Source organism: Kogia breviceps, chromosome 2, assembly GCF_026419965.1.
Source record: "Kogia breviceps isolate mKogBre1 chromosome 2, mKogBre1 haplotype 1, whole genome shotgun sequence".
In the NCBI taxonomy this organism is placed as follows: domain Eukaryota; kingdom Metazoa; phylum Chordata; class Mammalia; order Artiodactyla; family Physeteridae; genus Kogia; species Kogia breviceps.
In genome coordinates, this window is record NC_081311.1 from 135,120,192 (window position 1) to 135,137,785 (window position 17,594).

Here is a 17,594-nt window from a genome sequence, read left to right on the forward strand (position 1 = left end):
CCTGCAAAATCTTTGTTTACTACCTCCCTCATTAACAATGACATTTCCAATATTCCCCTCCCACCCCCAGCAGTTTCTCATGGCCTGTTCTATTCTCTCTGCATTGACAGGGTAACATATATACATACATACACATACATATGCATACATATCCATATGCCAGCAGGAAACATGCCTGGACTTTCCCTTTCTTCCTCCAAGCTTCAGTGTAAAACCAGAGAAAATAATTCTAGTGGAAAAAAAGTAAGAAAGGCAAAGACTCCCTCAAACTTATGTTTGGTGCCTCTGCCTAATTAGGTCATGCTGATTTTCTTAGGCCCCATTTTTAGTTTTATTTTTATGGCTTTTCCCTGCCTGCAAAGCACTAGAGTAATCTTTCTGCCCTCTGTCTCAGTGATGTTCTGGAAAGATACTATTCATCGAGAAATGTGCTATTGCTTTGGATTTGGTTAGAAACATTCACAGGAATTATTGACTGCCCAGCTTATCTAGCCTGAGACTGTGTGTATGTGATACTCAGTTCATGCAGCAGGTTTGTTTACCCAATGTCAGACAGTAGTTAGACTGATTTTCCAGTCATCAAAGTGATCAAGAAATTAGACATTGTGAAGACATTAATTCAGCCCTCAGTAATAAGGAATGGTAATGTTTTTAATCTCTTCAGACTCAATTATCAATATAATATTAGTATGTTCAGACTCATATTTGAAACCTTAGGGTGTAGTTTTAGGCCCCAGCTTTTTGGAATTGGGATTCAGTAAGCAGGGGGTAGGACTCTGGAATCTGAGTATTCAACATACATTCTAGGTGATTCTAACGCAGGTGGACCTCACCCTACACTCAGAGGAATACCAGCATTGTCTTACACTAATTTCTAGGATGGTTCAATACAGTCATCTTAATATACCTGTGTTAGAATACTGTCTTTGGAAACTGAAAATCTGTATACACAATATTGGTTGGGAGTTTGTGGTATGTGTGTACATCCATAACGTATCTGGTACATGCCTTTAATTTGCATGTTTTTATGTCAGGGTGTTTTCAAAGGCGTTCCAGATCCTTGGGTTTATTTGAAACTTCTATTCACTCTTTGGAAAGTATAATAATGGGTATGAGCACAGCTTTCAAGGCAACAGAGACTGAGAAAAGAAGATAGCAAAAATAGTATTGAGAGAAAATAAACCAAAAATAACACACTAGAAGATGCAGCAGAGTGGAGGGTTTTTCTAGAACTATTTCTTCCACATAGTAGGTGATCAATGTGGATTGGCTGAGTGAAATGATCCACAAGCTTTTGGCTGAGTGAACTAATCCACAAGCTTTTATTTGAGCATTATATGATGAAACAATGATGGAAATAGTGCTATTTTCAAAACACCTAAATATGTTCATGTAATTATTACTACTATGTGTATACATTTGTGATAACTGAAACTAGTCAAAAATTTTTAGTTTCCCTAATTTGTAATTCAATGACCCATTTTATCTTAATAAGAGCTCTACTATTTGTCCCATAGGGTTTCTAATATTGCTTAATATATAGAACTCTTTAAGAACCCACAGCTCTTTAAGGTAGACATTATTACCCCATTTTACAGAAATTTTACAAAGTACAAGTGACTCGAACAAGGTCACAGAACTAACTTGGAGTGGAGATATGAACATAAGCCTTCAATCATTATGCTATAATGTCAAATATTCCTAATCTTAATGACTCCTAATAGTCTTAATAATGCTAAAATATCAGGAGTGAAGTTTAAACCAAAAAATCTAATCTGAGAAATTAACTTGGCCTATTGAGCTTCAAGTTAATCCCAAATGTATTATTCTCATGCAATACCATACTTTATATTTGTACTATGCAAGGTAATAGTTGGATCTCTTGATACTGGCATTATCTGTAGGGAAATGGTTTTTGTCTTATAAATTTTTGTGTATGCATATATATTTTGTCCTAATGTGAGAATTCAAGTTATACGTTATTAATATAGAGTTTATTTCTTTTTAAAATTCTTACTTACATATTCAGTATAAACTATAAAATAAACACCCATTGTTAACTAGCATATGCATTTTCCTCTCAGCCAAGAGCTAAACACTATACTGAATTTTGTGCTTATCACTCCATTTTTTCAAAAATATTTGTTCTTTATAAGACCCCTTAGATGATGCACAGTTTTTTGATTTAACTTAATTATATAGCGTGTCTCCCAAAGCATTATCTTTAGGACATTAATTCTGACCCAGATTAATATAATTAGAAGAGTTAATAATTCATAGCCCATGAAATTCTAATGGAACCAGATGGGGTTCAAAGCCATAATTGTACTTATCACAGATTTCATAACTATTTACTTTTCATTATGCAACTGATAGAACTTATAAACAAAGAGTTGAAACTATTTTCCCTCTTTGACTTGAAAATATGCTGAAGAATTGGGTACTTGGCATTAAATCAGAGCGAAAATAGACTGTCTTTAATTTAGTTCTCTTCGAGAGCATTTAGGTCATAACTTCATTCTAATGTATCAAGGCATGACACCATATCAGCATAATGGAAGCTCATGACAGTACAGTTCTCATATCAAAAGATGAAAGCAGGGCTTCCCTGGTGGCACAGTGGTTGGGAGTCTGCCTGCCAATGCAGGGGACACAGGTTCGAGCCCTGGTCCAGGAAGATCCCACATGCTGCGGAGTAACTAAGCCCATGCACCACAACTACTGAGCCCTCATGCCACAACTATTGAAGCCCACGTGCCTAGAGCCCGAGCTCCACAGCAAGAGAAGCCACTGCAACGAGCAGCCTACGCTCCATAATGAAGAGTAGCCCTCGCTCGCCACAACAAGAGAAAGCCCGCATGCAGCAATAAAGACCCAATGCAGCCAAAAATAAATAAATAAAATAAATAAATTTATTTTAAAAAAAGATAAAAGAAAAAATCCAGAGACATTTCTTTTCAAAATTCATACATATCTTGCATCACAACCTCAGGTAATAAAGGCAGAAACCCATATGGAAAAAAAGTCGGTTCATCTGAGGTCTCAAAATGGAAAAGGTAAACAAGGGATTACAAAACTGTCTCAGAAGAAAAAAGTCTTGATAGATAGTTTTCACTCCCCCTACCTCCCAAAAAAGCTGATTAAGAAAATGGTCTCAAAATAGTGCAATGCTTAAAACTGATTACCTTAAAATAAAAGTTGTTAATGATTTAATAAAAGTCCCTTGTAAAGACAATTTAGGGTATACATTTAAATAATCGTATTAAATGTTAGTTCCCTGTCCCTCATTTAAATCAGATATTACAAAAAATATACCAAAATACAGCAATGACAAAACAAACTGGAGCACTTAGTAGAAAACCATACCTGATGAGGGGAGTAGAATTTCTTGTCACTAGTCAGTCGATTTCCATCCATGGAGAAAAGGAAGCTTCTTCTTTTGACACTGTCCTCAGATTCAGATTTGGGAAACCTGTTTCCTGGTCCTTTGTTGTTTCCTTCAAGAAGCTCCCTCTGTCTTCTTTTCTTTCTTCGGTTCCTCCACTCCTTAGCACTTTTAGAGCTTAATTTTGATGCTTCTGAAGAGCTTTCCAAGAGCTCTCCTAACCCACCTATTCCACTGAAATCTCTTGAAGCAGCTGCTGCTGCTGCAACTGCCTGTTTAAACAAAACCAGGCATTATTTAGAACATACAACTTTGGAAAACAGTTGAATGTGATACAAATGTTGCTATTTAAGACTATTAACTATATGTGAAAATGATGTCTTCTGGTCATTTCATTGTGTTTTACTACAAGAGAGTTTACTTAATAATGACAGTTTTAAATAGTATAAAGCAATATGTTAGCTTATGCATTAAGACTAGAAAAGTCTGGTTTGGCACATCTTCTGAAGAGTCTTTTTTTAAAAACTCCGTTGAGATTAGCTTCATTTCAGGGAACAACTGCTCTCTTAAAAATATCTTCTACACTTTAAAAGCAAATGTTCTCTAAGTGGTGGTTCTTGGTCTGATTACTCTTCCAATTCCATCCATGGGTTTATTACTCCCACTTGTGATTGTGAACAACCTAGTGGTATTTTTTCCTTTTAAATCTAGGACAAAAGTCTTTTTCTTCTCTTGCATTTAAAGTGTCTAGTTTTTTACCTCTAGCTGGGAGTAGTGGGAATGTATTGGCTAGTTGATCCTCTTCCTTTATTTGAATCACATTCAGTATAATTGTTCCCATTCCTGGGGTCATATTAATCTCAGAGTTTAACATGATTAATTTATTAGATAGCACTTTTAGCTTTAAATTTTAAATGTTTATATATTATTTATTATTATTATAAATAATAACAAATGATTAACATATCAGTCAGTAAGTACCTGAAATAATCATTCAAGGGATTATGAGTACTTCTTCAAATACTTTCTTTTCATATTTCATCACTAAATATACTTAAGCATTTTGAATTTCTGTACCTACTAAAGAAACACAGCAGGTCTGAGGTGAACCATGGCATGCCAGGTGTTTTGTATTTTTATTTATATGAATAGTAGTTTTAGATAAGAATTGATCTAACCATTAACTAGAGAGGATATGAAACTCAAAGCTGAGTTCTCATTAAGTATATTTCTGTTTATAAACATAAATGATTAAATTATGAGAATATTGGTTCAACTCTTTACATGTGTCATTGCTGAATTACAAACAAGTCTAATATAGCTACCATTTTGTTCTATCTTCTCCACTTAGACTCTAAGCTAGTTAGGAATTCTGTCATTTGTGTGTGTGTGTGTGTGTGTGTTTGTGTGTTTGTCTGTGTGCACATTGCCTCTTCTGTCTCCTGACATTAAAAAAAAAACCCAGATCTAAGACTCGATATAGGACAATGCCTAACATTTAAATGAAACTTTAATTCAGAACTTATAGAATTGCATATAATCAGATAATCACATTATTTTATTGAATTATTGATCATCAGTATCACTTTTAATATCATCAGTAATGAAAGATGAGAAATATTAAGGGCCCTTTATAAATATGAATGTTTAATATAAATGTGTAAAATAAAGTGGATAAATGAAGTACTAATCTGTAGCAAGTTAAATATAGTTGCATAGTGCTTGATACATAGGAGATACATAACATACAGCACTCCTTGAAAGAATGAATATATATATATATATATATATATATATTTCTTTTTATCTGAATAAAGTCAATTCTCCTTTCCATTTTGTATAGGCAGAAACACACAACACATAGTGCTAATCTTTTATTGGCTTGTTTGTTGTCAGGAACAAAGGAAGTGGAAGTGGTGGTAATATTCCCTTGCCATAATTCTGAAACTCAGTTCATTTAAATCACTTCCGGAATTTGTTTTGCATAAGACATGATTTCCCTACCTATTGTGGGTAACAGTTGGAGTAACTCAAAACCAAACAGATTTGTAAGGCATCAAAGGTAACCTCCCAACAGAACACATTTTCTGTGTCACTCATTAACTCAAATTTGTCACTTGTTCCACTTCCAGGGATTTGCCAATTCCCTTTCAAAGGCAGATGTTTCCTGTCACCTCCCATGTCTGTGTACCTGTTTATACCCAGCTCTGTGACATGGCCAATGTCCTGTTTACTTAGACTAATAGGGTTACTTTCACAACTGGCTTGCTGAATTCCTCTTGTAACAAATAACAAATATGTGCTAATAGTTCCACAGGGAATAACATTTGCTTTTTCTTATATCATTTCTGTGTGATTCAAAATAGGCTCTATAACTTACTGTATCTGTGTGTCCTTAAAAAAAATAAAACCACATGACTATGTGTGATTATACTTCACTGTGAACATAAGATCCAGCTTTAAAATCCCATTTTAAAACTACAAGACATTGACTATACTTATTACAATTCTACCCCTAATTATATTGGATCTCTTAAATGCCACTATTTCTAATTTTGTCCCAAAGCTTACTCCTAAATTTTTCCTATCAGACCAATGTATACTGCTATGGAATATGCTGTGTTGGGCACTATTAGATGTTTAAAGATCACAAATTAAATGCCAAACACAATTATGACAATATAGGACAACACATTTCTTTCTTTGTTGGCTTTTCTCTCTGTGTCTTTTAAAGTTGTACTTGGTTTGTGAATACACTGAGCTGAATACGAATTTTTTTTTCATGTCTAAACAATGACTAGCACTAGGAGGTCCTTCAACAGTTATTAAATAAAAATGGAAATGATGCTAGGCTTCATGAAGTCATTAGCTAGATAGTAGCTTTTGAAGAGTCAAAGGTGGTTAGCAAGACTCACATTACACTGGAGCACCAGTGATCTCAGGGGTGGACTAAGTACCCGCCCCCCCCCCCCCGTGCCCTCCCCCACTCCCTCCTTTCCTTCAACACTGGCTATTTATTGGTCATTGTCACCTGCATTGTCAATAAGGAAGTAAAATTAACTTAGTCCTGTGCCATCCCAGTCAATATTAAAACACTGGGATAAGATACCCTGGAATCAGTTTAAATTTTTTTTATGTATAAAGCTAAAGCTGAGTCAAATCATGATTTAATCACTGTAATCCAATAACTGACTTTTAAGTGAAAAGAACTGACATTTTTTTAGCTGACCTAATTAGGATAGAAATAATTAAGTTCTTTAAACTTCTGTTAGACATAGTGTACTTTTACTGCTAAATTTAAAAGATTATACTCTTTTAATTGATGCCATATTTTCCCTAAAGTGGCTGAATTTCAGAGTACATTCTTACCCCTGTACTGTATGTCTGTTTAGTATTCTCAAGCACATCGCTTTGTCTGTTTTTATAAATAATAGAATAATCCAATGCTTTAAAATACATCTATGCATTATCTATCTATATGTATACATGTATGTTATTTCCTATAACATTTATTTAAGCTTTGAAATGAAGAAATTCTTTGCCCTGCAATTAGCTATCTTATTTCATTATCTTACAAATGTGTTTTATTTGTAGTGATCTGGAATAAACTCTTAGATACTTGAAATATAGAAATTTATGGCAAGCATGATGTATACTTTATAAGATTTTCAAGTATCATCAAATTTGTTTTTGGCTTTTCTTATAAAATTAATAAACTATAACCATGATACTGCTCTGTACCCAACGGTAAGACGAAGATTCCAAGGATTTACTGACGTTCGAATAATGCTTCAATTATTTGGAAACATCCATCTGGAAAAAAATCACTATGCACAAAAGTTATTTGGACTTCTGCTTCTGATCAAGATATAGTAACAGCTCAGATTTGCTCTTCCTCTGAAACAACCACTGAAACAGACTAAATACATGTAACAGTGGTTTTGAAGACACTATGTGAATGGGCCATTGGGTAGAATTTTCAGGATTTTCACTTAGTAGTAGGGAATAATTAGCCTTAGATAAAATTTTAAGTTCTACCTAACAAATCTTCAAAGGTTTGAAGATGGAAAGTATCAAACTGTTTATAAGTAATTTAACTATGCTCCCAAACAAGGATCGAGAATTTTTATAGGAATACAACAATATCCAGCACCCCAAAAGGTAAAGTTTCAGATGTCTGGAATTTAATTGAAGATTGTCAGAAATGCAAAAAAAAAATCAGGAATATATAACCAAAAATGAAGAATAAATTATGAAAATCGACCAAGATCTGACGCAGATGTTAGAATTAGCAGACAGGGACTTTAGGACTCTAAACAGTTATTAAAACTGTATTGTGTATGTTCAAAATGTTAGCTATGTGGGAGATATAAAAGAGATGCAGATCAGCTTTTAGAGATGAAAGCTATAATGTCTGAGATGAAAAATACAGTGGATGGGATTAATGGTAGATCCAGTGTTGCAGGAGAAAAGATGATAAATTTGAAGACATAACAATAGAAACTATCCATACTGAATTGACAAGCTGATTCTAAAACTCATATGAAACTATACATTTTAAAAATATATTTGACCTGGAATAGTCAAAACAGTCTTGAAAAAGACTATCTGATTTCAAGACTGTAGCTATTAAATAGCTACAGTAATTAAGAGAGTGCAGTTTTGGTATAAAGAGAAGCAAACAAATCAATTGAATAGGATAGAATCCAGAAATAGACTCACTCACATATGGACAATTGATTTTTGACAAAGGTTCAATGGCTGTTTAGTGGAGTAAAGATATTTCATTCAACAAGTGGTGCTGGAATAATTAGATATCCATATGCAAAAAAAAAACACATAAATCACATCACCTTACACAAAAATTAACTTAAAATGGGTCATTGACCTAAATATAAAACATAAAACTATAAACATTTCAGAAGAAAAATTAAGAGAAAATATTTGTGATTTTGATTTGGCAGAAATTTCTTAGATGCAACACCAAAAGCATGATCAAAGAAACAGAAAAAAAAGTTTGATAAACTGTACTTCATCAAAGTTAAAAACTCTTACCCCAGAAAAGTACAGTTAGGACAATGAAAGACAAATTACAGACTGGGAGAAAATATTTGCAAAGCATAGATATCATGAAGGACTATAGGACTTATTTCATTTATATATTAAAACTACTCAAACTCAATAATAAGAAAACAAACAACACAGCTAAAAAATGGGCATAATATTTGAATATCCACTTTACAATAGAAGCCATACAGATAGAAAATAAAAACATGAAAAGATGCTCAGATTCCTTAATAATTAAGAAAATGCAAAATAAGACATCAATGAAATACCTAGTAGAATGTTTAATAAGACTGATCATACTGAATATTGGTGAAGACGTAGAGGATCTATAATTCTCACTGAAGTGAATCGGATTTCGCTTTGTCTTCCCATGACTTTCACCTTCAATTTATGTTCTTTTCTTTAAATCAAGTACTGTTTTTCTCTCTCTTTTCCTCAAGACATGAATGCCCCATTCACTATGGCCCTAGCCCAAACGTCCTTTAATATTAATGAGAATTTAAAGTCGGAATCTAATAGCAGATGCCTTCCTGATATCCTGATATCCTATTGTGCTATAGAAATTCCGAAGAATGGTTAAAATTAGGTATGCGTAAAGTTTTCATGTTCACATTTGAGATCAATCAACTGTAGAATAACAAATGTTGTAATTAGGGGTAAAACAGGAATCGTTGGAAATAATCCATTATGTATCTTTTCTACATTAAACTGAAAATCAAAATCTCCCCTGAGTTTTCATGTGACAATTGCATAGTTAACCTTATTCTGAATATGTTTTCTACCCTGAGCTAATTTCCTTATCTATAATATCTAAAAAGCTACTCTGACTCTAACTTAGGAAACAATTTTATGTTTGAATAGCTTTCTCTTTTCTAATGACAATGCCTGTATGCCAAATGAAAAGCCAGTTCCAGTTTGACCTCTATGGTACAACAATATTCCTACTTAAAACTAAATAATAATAACAATGATAATAATAATAATAATAAAGCAGCTTTGCTTATTATCACTTAGTACCTGAGCTTCTTCCTGTTGCTTTTTAATCTGTTCGAGCATTTGCTGAAATTCAGCCTCTTTCTGTTCTGCCTCTTCTAAGGTGGCCTGATTCTGTTCTTCATAGGCCATGGCTACCACAGCCAGGATCAAATTCACCAAATAAAAAGAGCCCAAGAAAATCACCAGGACAAAAAATATCATGTATGTTTTTCCAGCAGCACGTAACGTCTAGGGGGGAAAAAAAAGATAAATTTCAACAATATTTTATAAAATGTCCTCAAATAAAGATCGGATTAGCATCATTAGACAGTCAGAAGACAAATGCTTTTTAGCATTCAATGTATTTTGACCAAGATTTTATTTGGTGTTAAAATGCACATACACACACAGACAGACACACAAATAATAGTTAAATTATTTGAGGCTTGATTGTAGTGTCATTTGATGTAAGCACACACATTTCAAATACTATATACTGGATATATATTTGAACACTACTAAAATACATTTCTTAGAGTCTATAATGTGGGGCAGTATTACAAGTAAGGACACTTTTTAATTCCTTTCAGTGGAGTTACTATTCTCCACATCATCTAGAGATAACATCTTTCTTCCCTCCTCTTCTAGCTCCAATTAACCTTAGGTTTAATTTGAAATTTTTATATAATTGAGTTCCAAATCTTCTCACATGTTCTTGTTAAATCCACAACTATATTATAAACTCAAAGTCATGAACATTCTCTGCATCCTCCATAGCCCCTAGCAGAATGCTTATCATTGAAGAATCTCAATATACATGTACTGACTGAATGAACAATTGGGATCCTGGGCACACTTGCTTTATGCTGGACCCTTCTCTGTATTCTAGAATGTTATAAACAAATATCTATACTAGTCATTTCATATATGTTCATAAATTTAAATTTCATGCGTTAGTTTGAACCTTTCTGCTGTGCTCTGAATGTGTGTCCCCCCCCCCCAAATTCATATGTTGAAATCCTAATTCCCATTGTGATGCTGTTAGAAGGTGTGGCCTCTGGGAGGTGCTTAGGTCATGAGAGTGGAGCCCGCATGAATGGGATTAGTGCCTAATAAAAAGAGACTCCAGAGAGATCCCTAACCCCTTCCTCTGGGTGATGACACAGCAAGAAGATGTCAGTTTATGAACCGGGAAAAGGGCTCTTGTCAGAATGAGATCATGCTGGTGTCTTGATCTTGGACTCCCCAGCCTCCAGAACTGTGAGAAATATATTTCTGTTATGGCATTTTGTTATAGCAACCCAAAGGGACTAATACACTTACCAGCTGGTAAAGGTTCTCCCAGTAGTCTTGAGTCATGAGTCGAAATAGAGACAAGAAAGCCCAGCTAAAGGTGTCGAAGCTTGTGTAGCCATAGTTGGGGTTTCGACCAACCTTCACACAGATGTATCCTTCCGGACACTGGCTGCAAGAGAGAGAAATGGAGCTGGGGTCAGCAGAGCAATTATAGCTATTTCAATACATATTAATTTATAGGAATTGTCAAAACCCAGAATTGCTGTCTGTGATGAATTTGCTTGCCTTCATTTCCAGAACACTTTAGATAATTGCTCACAGTGAAACTGTTATCAGATGAAATTTATTAGGAAAATCAATAGAAAACTTAGGTGTGAGGAATCATTTATAGACATTTAGAATGGCAAAGAGGCAGCAACCACACATTTTTTTGCCTCTGACACCTTTCTTTTCAAAGTGGCAAGAATCAATGATTAAAAATGAAAAGTCAGAAAACAACCAAAAGGTAGGGAACAACTTAATGAGTTACTTCTATAAAAATTCCTAAAATAAAACTTATATTTTAGAATAATTTTAGATGTGCAGAAAAATTGCAAAGAGAGTACAGAGACTTCCCATATATCCCATGCCTAGTTTCCCATATAATTAATATCTTATGTTGGTATGGTACACTTCAATCAATATTGATATATTATTATTAACCAAAGTCCATAATTTAGTCATATTTTCTCCATTTTTCCCTAATATCCTTTTTATGTTCCAAGATCCCATCCAGGATGCACATTACATTTAGTCATCATGTCTCATTAGGCTCCTCTTGGCTGTGACAGTTTATCAGACTTTTCCTTGTTTCTGATTACCTTGACATTTTTGAGGAACACTGGTCAGGTATTTTGAAGAATATCTTTCAATTGGGATTTGTCTGATGTTTTTCTCATGATTAGATATTGAGGTTATGGATTTTTGGGGAGGAAGACCATAGACGTAAAATATTATTATCCTTACATCATATCTGGGGTACATGCTATCAGTATGACTTATCACTGTTGATGCTAACTTTCATCACCTGACTTGAGATAGTGTTTGTCAGCTGAGATAGTGTTTGTCAGGTTCCTCCACTGTAAATTTACTCTTTTTTTCTTTTTCCATACTGCACTCTTTGGAATAAAGTCATTATGTGCAGCCTACACATAAGGAGCAGGGAGTTCTGATCCACCTTCTTAAGAGTGGAGTATGTACAGAAATTATTTGGAATTCTGCATGAGATTTATCTATTATCTTTCATTTATTTATTTATTCAATTAGTCATTTATGTAAGTATGTACTCATGGATATTCATTTTATACTTTGAATTATAATACAATTATATTTATAATATAATTATTGTAATTTTTTGCTCAAATTGTTCCAGTTTTGGCCATGAGGAGCTTTTTCACTTGACTCCTGTATCTCTTTGCCACAACCCATGGAGGTGTGTGTTTTGTTTTTGTTTGTTTTTCAGCACTTTCTTACATTCTGGAACTACAAGATGCTCCAGGCTCATCTTCTATATTTTCTGCCCCAGTCCTAGAATCAGCCATTCCTCCAAGGAGCCTTTGCTCTTTTATTGAAGAATAGCATTAGAAATCATGATAAATGTGTGTATGTGTTTGTGTATACACATATATCTCCTCGCTCTGCCAGCTGAGGGCCTAGAAGCAATGACACTGCCTTGGTAATAAACACAGCACCCAGATCTTGCTTTCTAATACCATATGTATATATTTTTGTATGTGCCTAGATTAAGCTAAATATGAGATCATACTCATTTCTCCAACTTTATTTCATTACTGTGGGATCATTCTGGATTGATCCTCCTCCCTTTGCTTATCTGTAACCCCTCGCTCCAAAAGTGAGAAACCTGGCTTCTGTCATCTATCTGTATACTTAATTGTTCAGTACCAGTATACATGTATAATTGTTTCAGTATTGTTAATCCATATTATCATGGAAAACAACTTTATCAAATATAGTACAGTTCCTTTTGCCTTAGTCTTACAGGCTCCATTCATTTCTAAAGTTACTTAGATTAGCATCTATTTCCCTCCTTCAGTGAGGTTATTTTATATTTTAAAATATATTAAAATATATATATATATATATATATATATATATATATATTTAGATACCTTTGTCACATTCTGTGTTTCAACCTGGGATCCCTAAACCTCACATAAGATTTTTTTTTGCTTATGCTGTAAAGTTCTATGAATTTGACAAATGCTTAATGTTCACCATTTCAGAATCATACAGAATAGTTTCTCCACCCTAAAAAATCCCCTATGCATCAACCAGTCAAGGCCCTACCCTGAACCCCTGGAAAACATTGATCTTTTTATCATCTCTATTGTGTATCTTTTTCAGAATGTCATGTAATTGGAATTATACAGAATGTAGCTTTTTCAGATTGGCTTTTTTTCACTTATTAATATGCATTTAAGGTTCATCAATGTTTTTATGGCTTGATAACTCATTTCTTTTTATTACTCAGTAATGTTTCATTGTATGAGTATACCACAGTTTGTTTACTCACTTCTTGAGGGATAACTTGATTGCTTCCAGTTTCTTGTGATTATGAATGCAGCTGCTATAAATAAATATTCATATCAGCTTTTTGTGTGGATACAAATTTTCAAATTAATTAGCTAAATATTTAGTAGGGCAGTTGCTGAGTTGCATGGTAAGACTGTGTTTATTTTGTAAGAAACTGCCAAATTGTCTTTTAAAGTGGTAGTGCTATTTTGCATTCCAACCAGAAATGAATGAATGAGAATTCCTGTTCTGCATCTTCACCAGCAGTTGGTATTTTCAGTTTTTTAAAAAAATTTGTCATTCTAATAGCTATATAGTAGTAACTCATTATTGTTTTACTTTCAACTCCCTAGTGACAAAAGATGTTGAGCATCTTTATATATCCATATTAGCTATCTGTGTATATATTCTTTTGTAAGGTGTCTGTTCAGAGTTTTGCCCATTTTAAAATTGGGTTATTTGTTTTCTTTTTTTTGAGTTTTAAGAGTGCTTTGTTTATTTTGGATACAAGTCCTTTATCAGGTATGTGTTTTGCAAATACTTTTTCCCACTCTGTGGCTTGTCTTTTCACTCCCTTTACAGTGTCTTTGCAGAGAAGAAGCTTTTAATTTTAATAAAGTCCAACTTATCAATTATTTCTTTCATGGACTGTGCTATTGTGGTAGCATTTAAAAGCTCATCACAAATTCCACAGTCATGTAGCTTTTATTCTATGTTTTCTTAAAGAATTTTAATAATTTTGTATTTTACATTTAGGTTCATGATTAGCGTTGAGTTAATTTTTGTGTAGGGTGTAAAGCTGTATCTAGATTCATTTTATTGCATATGGATCACCAATTGTTTTAGCACCACTTTTTGAAAAATTTTTCCTGTCTCTATTGAATTGCATTTTCTTCTTTGTCAAAAACTAGTTGACTACATTTTTTGTGGTCTATTTTTTTGGCTGTCTGCTCTGTTTCATTGATCTATACCTACTATTTCCCAATATTATTGTCTTAATGACTATAGTCTTATAGGAAGTCTTGAAATTGCATAGATTTCTTTATAATTTTACTTGACATATAACAGTAGAGTGACGGTCAATTTTACCATGTAAATTACCTGACCCATAGCAGGTACTCAATAAAGGGAAGGGATTAGTATGGTTTCGTAGGGATAAAGTATGCATTAACCAACCTTATCCAAAATTTCATCTAGGTTTTTACATTAACCGTAATAATAAACACCATAGCTAACATGCAGTAAATGTTTTTGATGGACCAGGTGCTAGTCCAAATGCTTTATATGTATCAAGTAATTAATCACCATAATAACCCCAAGAGAGAGAAGATATTACTCTCTTCATTTTAGAAATAAATAAACTCAAATACAGAGAGCTTTGGACACTTTTCCAAGGCCAAAGAGTTTGTAAATGGTGGAGGTAGGATTTGAACCCAGGTATACATAAACTGTAGAACCTGTGCTCTTATTCACCATACTCTCCTACCAAAGTTTGAGAAAACTATCAGGAAAAAAAATTTCCCCCAAATTCCATCTCTGTGACTGGTATATGGTTTCAGTAACCCTCTTAAACCTTTATGACCACACCAGTTTCCCATTTTCTAGGATGACTCAAAATATGTTCTGTGTAAGTTCTGTGATCTAAGAGTCACCTACTATTGCTATCCCTTGGCTTCTAAGAAATTCACTCTCTACCCTGACTTAAAGTTAATTTATAATACTCTTGGCAAAATATGTTAAGTATGAGAGACTAGCAGGATAGCTAAGACATCACAGCATCTCTTATTGTGGAATGTGAAAAAAACTGTAAAATATGCAGATGCAGACTCAAATATGCCTTTGACATACATCTGCCACGTGGCTTCCTTGCACACAGGATTTCATGCTATTTCAAGAATACCTAAGTGTCTCAAAGCAGTTTCCCAACTGGGTTTGCACCCTGAAGACCATGTTACAGTCTGGATCATTTCTAGCCACAGCAAAACTTATCCCATCAGTACATCCTCACATCAATCAAAATGTACCCATCTCATGTTTCCTTCCCTGTAATTCTTAAATGGCTCTGATGGGTTTACAGACAGGACAGATGTTGGGCCTTCACACTTGGGTTAATAATTCAGGTACATCTTAACTGTCAAATTCTTGATGACAGTTCTTCACCCAAAGGGATGATTTTAATGCCTGTGTGTTTAGAATCGATACCAATCCAATTAAGACAGAGAAGGTACTTCCTAGGTAGGCAGTACCCCTCTTTATTATACACATAAGGCTACCCTGGTATATTTTTCTTATTTGCTTTTTTTCCGAAGTGTTCTACATCTTTAGAAAAAAGTTTTCCTTACCCTGCATCTGAGCCATTTCCACAGAGTAAAGGGTCTTTTTGTCCATCCAAAACATAAAAATGACCTGTTAATATAAAGAATAAACTGTTTCATTTCATATCAGTCCTATTGCCATTAGGAACAAATGAGAATTTGTTTAGTTCAGTTATTTCCAAAGTGGACACCAATTTACAAAGATGGCTTCAAGCCCACAGCCTCAACTATTTATAGTTGAAAACTCATTCAGCAACACTGAGATTAACAATGGAGCAATCTCTCTTACTGTCATCTTCAATGTAATCCTTCCAGTTAAATGTGCTCATTGTTACATTAACAAATGTCCCATTTGAATTCATTGTGCCATTAAAGAAGGAGGTGGTGTTGGTTTCAAAAGCAGAATCGCTTGGGGGCCATTGCAAACATTTATTCCGCAGGTTGCCCATGAACAGCTGCAGACCAATTAGAGCAAACACGCTCAGACAGAACACAGTCAAGATCATGACGTCAGAAAGCTTCTTCACAGACTGGATCAGGGCACCCACGATGGTCTTTAAACCTGGGGAGAGAGAAGGATAGGTCAGCTGAGGAAGAGTGTCATAAGCCACAATGTCTTCTTAATAGTCATACACATTCTCTTTCCCCACAAACAATTGTTTGTCTCTTTAGACACCAAAGCTTTATGGACAGCCAGATGGTTTGGGAAATTGATGAAGAGCAGATTTTATTTATGATCAGTATGCTTTCTGGAGGTTTAAAATGAAAGTGTAAATATCTAGGCAGGAGGTTTTCTTAATGTGTGGTTTTATGTGCTGCCACGAACATGTAAGGGCAAACTTGCAGTTGTTTTACACTTCAGATTTTGTGTTTCATGAGGCTGTTTCTCTCCAACCATTTTTTAATACTAGCTTCCAAGTAGCAATGATTTAGGGGAGGAAAGAATTTTAAAATAATAAAAATCCCATGCCATGTACATGCTGTTCAATAATAATCTTTTCTCCTTTATAAGAGGAGATCCACTTTCGAAATAGATCTGCGGTAAATGGTAAAATCTAAATCAGTTAGTAAAGCCATGGTAGCAAATCTTTTTTAGAATGTAAGAAAGAAAACATTGCATCGTAAATGCAAAAAAAAGTGCGTGAGAAAGAGAGCAAAACTAGTATTTTTTATAGACACCTCATGCAATTCTCTGTTAAACTCAAAGGCTGACTTTATAAATAAACATGTAATTTCATTTGGCATTCTTGAAGATGACAGACAATAAGCAACAAGGCTAATGTTATAAGTGTAATTTCAACCTCAATATTATTACAGTGTATTTAAAGTCAGCCTCGGTGTTTAAGCTAGCTCTCACCTGGAATGACTGAAATTGTTTTCAGTGCTCGGAGAACTCTGAATGTTCTCAACGCTGAGACATTGCCCAGGTCCACAAACTCTGTCACATATCTGTAATAGGGAGTTCACACACAAACACAATAACACAAAAGAAAAGTTGGAGATATAAGGGGCCTACCATCTTACACCAGTTTCTTCTTACCTGGGATTACAGAAATAGTTTTCAGAGCTCTCAAGACTCTGAAAGTTCGAAGGGCTGAAACATTGCCTAGGCTTACAAATTCTGTTACATACCTGTAGAATTAAATCAGAGTTACTGATAGTTTTGGAAAAGTTTATACTAAATAAAGAATGAAAAGTGGGTTGGTTGGGCATATAGAGCTCCTTGAGTTTTATGGAAATGCTATAGACTTCAGGGTGCCATGTGCTAACAGCTGCCTTTACGGAATAAAATATTGCTGCTTTATTTCAATGCAGTTTTCACTAATATGAACAAGTTTGTTTACAAAACTAATCGAAGTACAGTTGGTGGTATTAAATTATAGTCAATGAATAACTTCACTTTGATGAAGTAGAAGGTTATATGACATGAAGGTAATTCCACTTATTGCTCATTTACCAGATATATTTACCTTGCAATATATATT

General features: G+C 34.2%; 1 protein-coding gene across 8 annotated transcripts in view; it reads right to left on the reverse strand.

Moving 5' to 3' along the window:
• LOC131750102 (sodium channel protein type 3 subunit alpha) overlaps positions 1–17,594 on the reverse strand; it is a 108,989-nt gene that overhangs the window by 48,257 nt on the left and 43,138 nt on the right. For 6 of the 8 annotated variants that reach the window (XM_067026217.1, XM_059052431.2, XM_059052439.2 and 3 more), the window contains 6 exons: positions 16,967–17,058; positions 15,899–16,171; positions 15,637–15,700; positions 10,751–10,892; positions 9,470–9,676; positions 3,367–3,657 (listed from right to left, as the gene is read on the reverse strand). In XM_067026217.1, coding sequence (XP_066882318.1) covers positions 3,367–3,657; positions 9,470–9,676; positions 10,751–10,892; positions 15,637–15,700; positions 15,899–16,171; positions 16,967–17,058 — 1,069 coding nt within the window. Of the gene's footprint in view, positions 1–3,366; positions 3,658–9,469; positions 9,677–10,750; positions 10,893–15,636; positions 15,701–15,898; positions 16,172–16,966; positions 17,059–17,149; positions 17,242–17,594 lie in introns of all 8 variants that reach the window. The other 2 variants (XM_059052440.2, XM_059052432.2) reach the window with 1 other exon arrangement.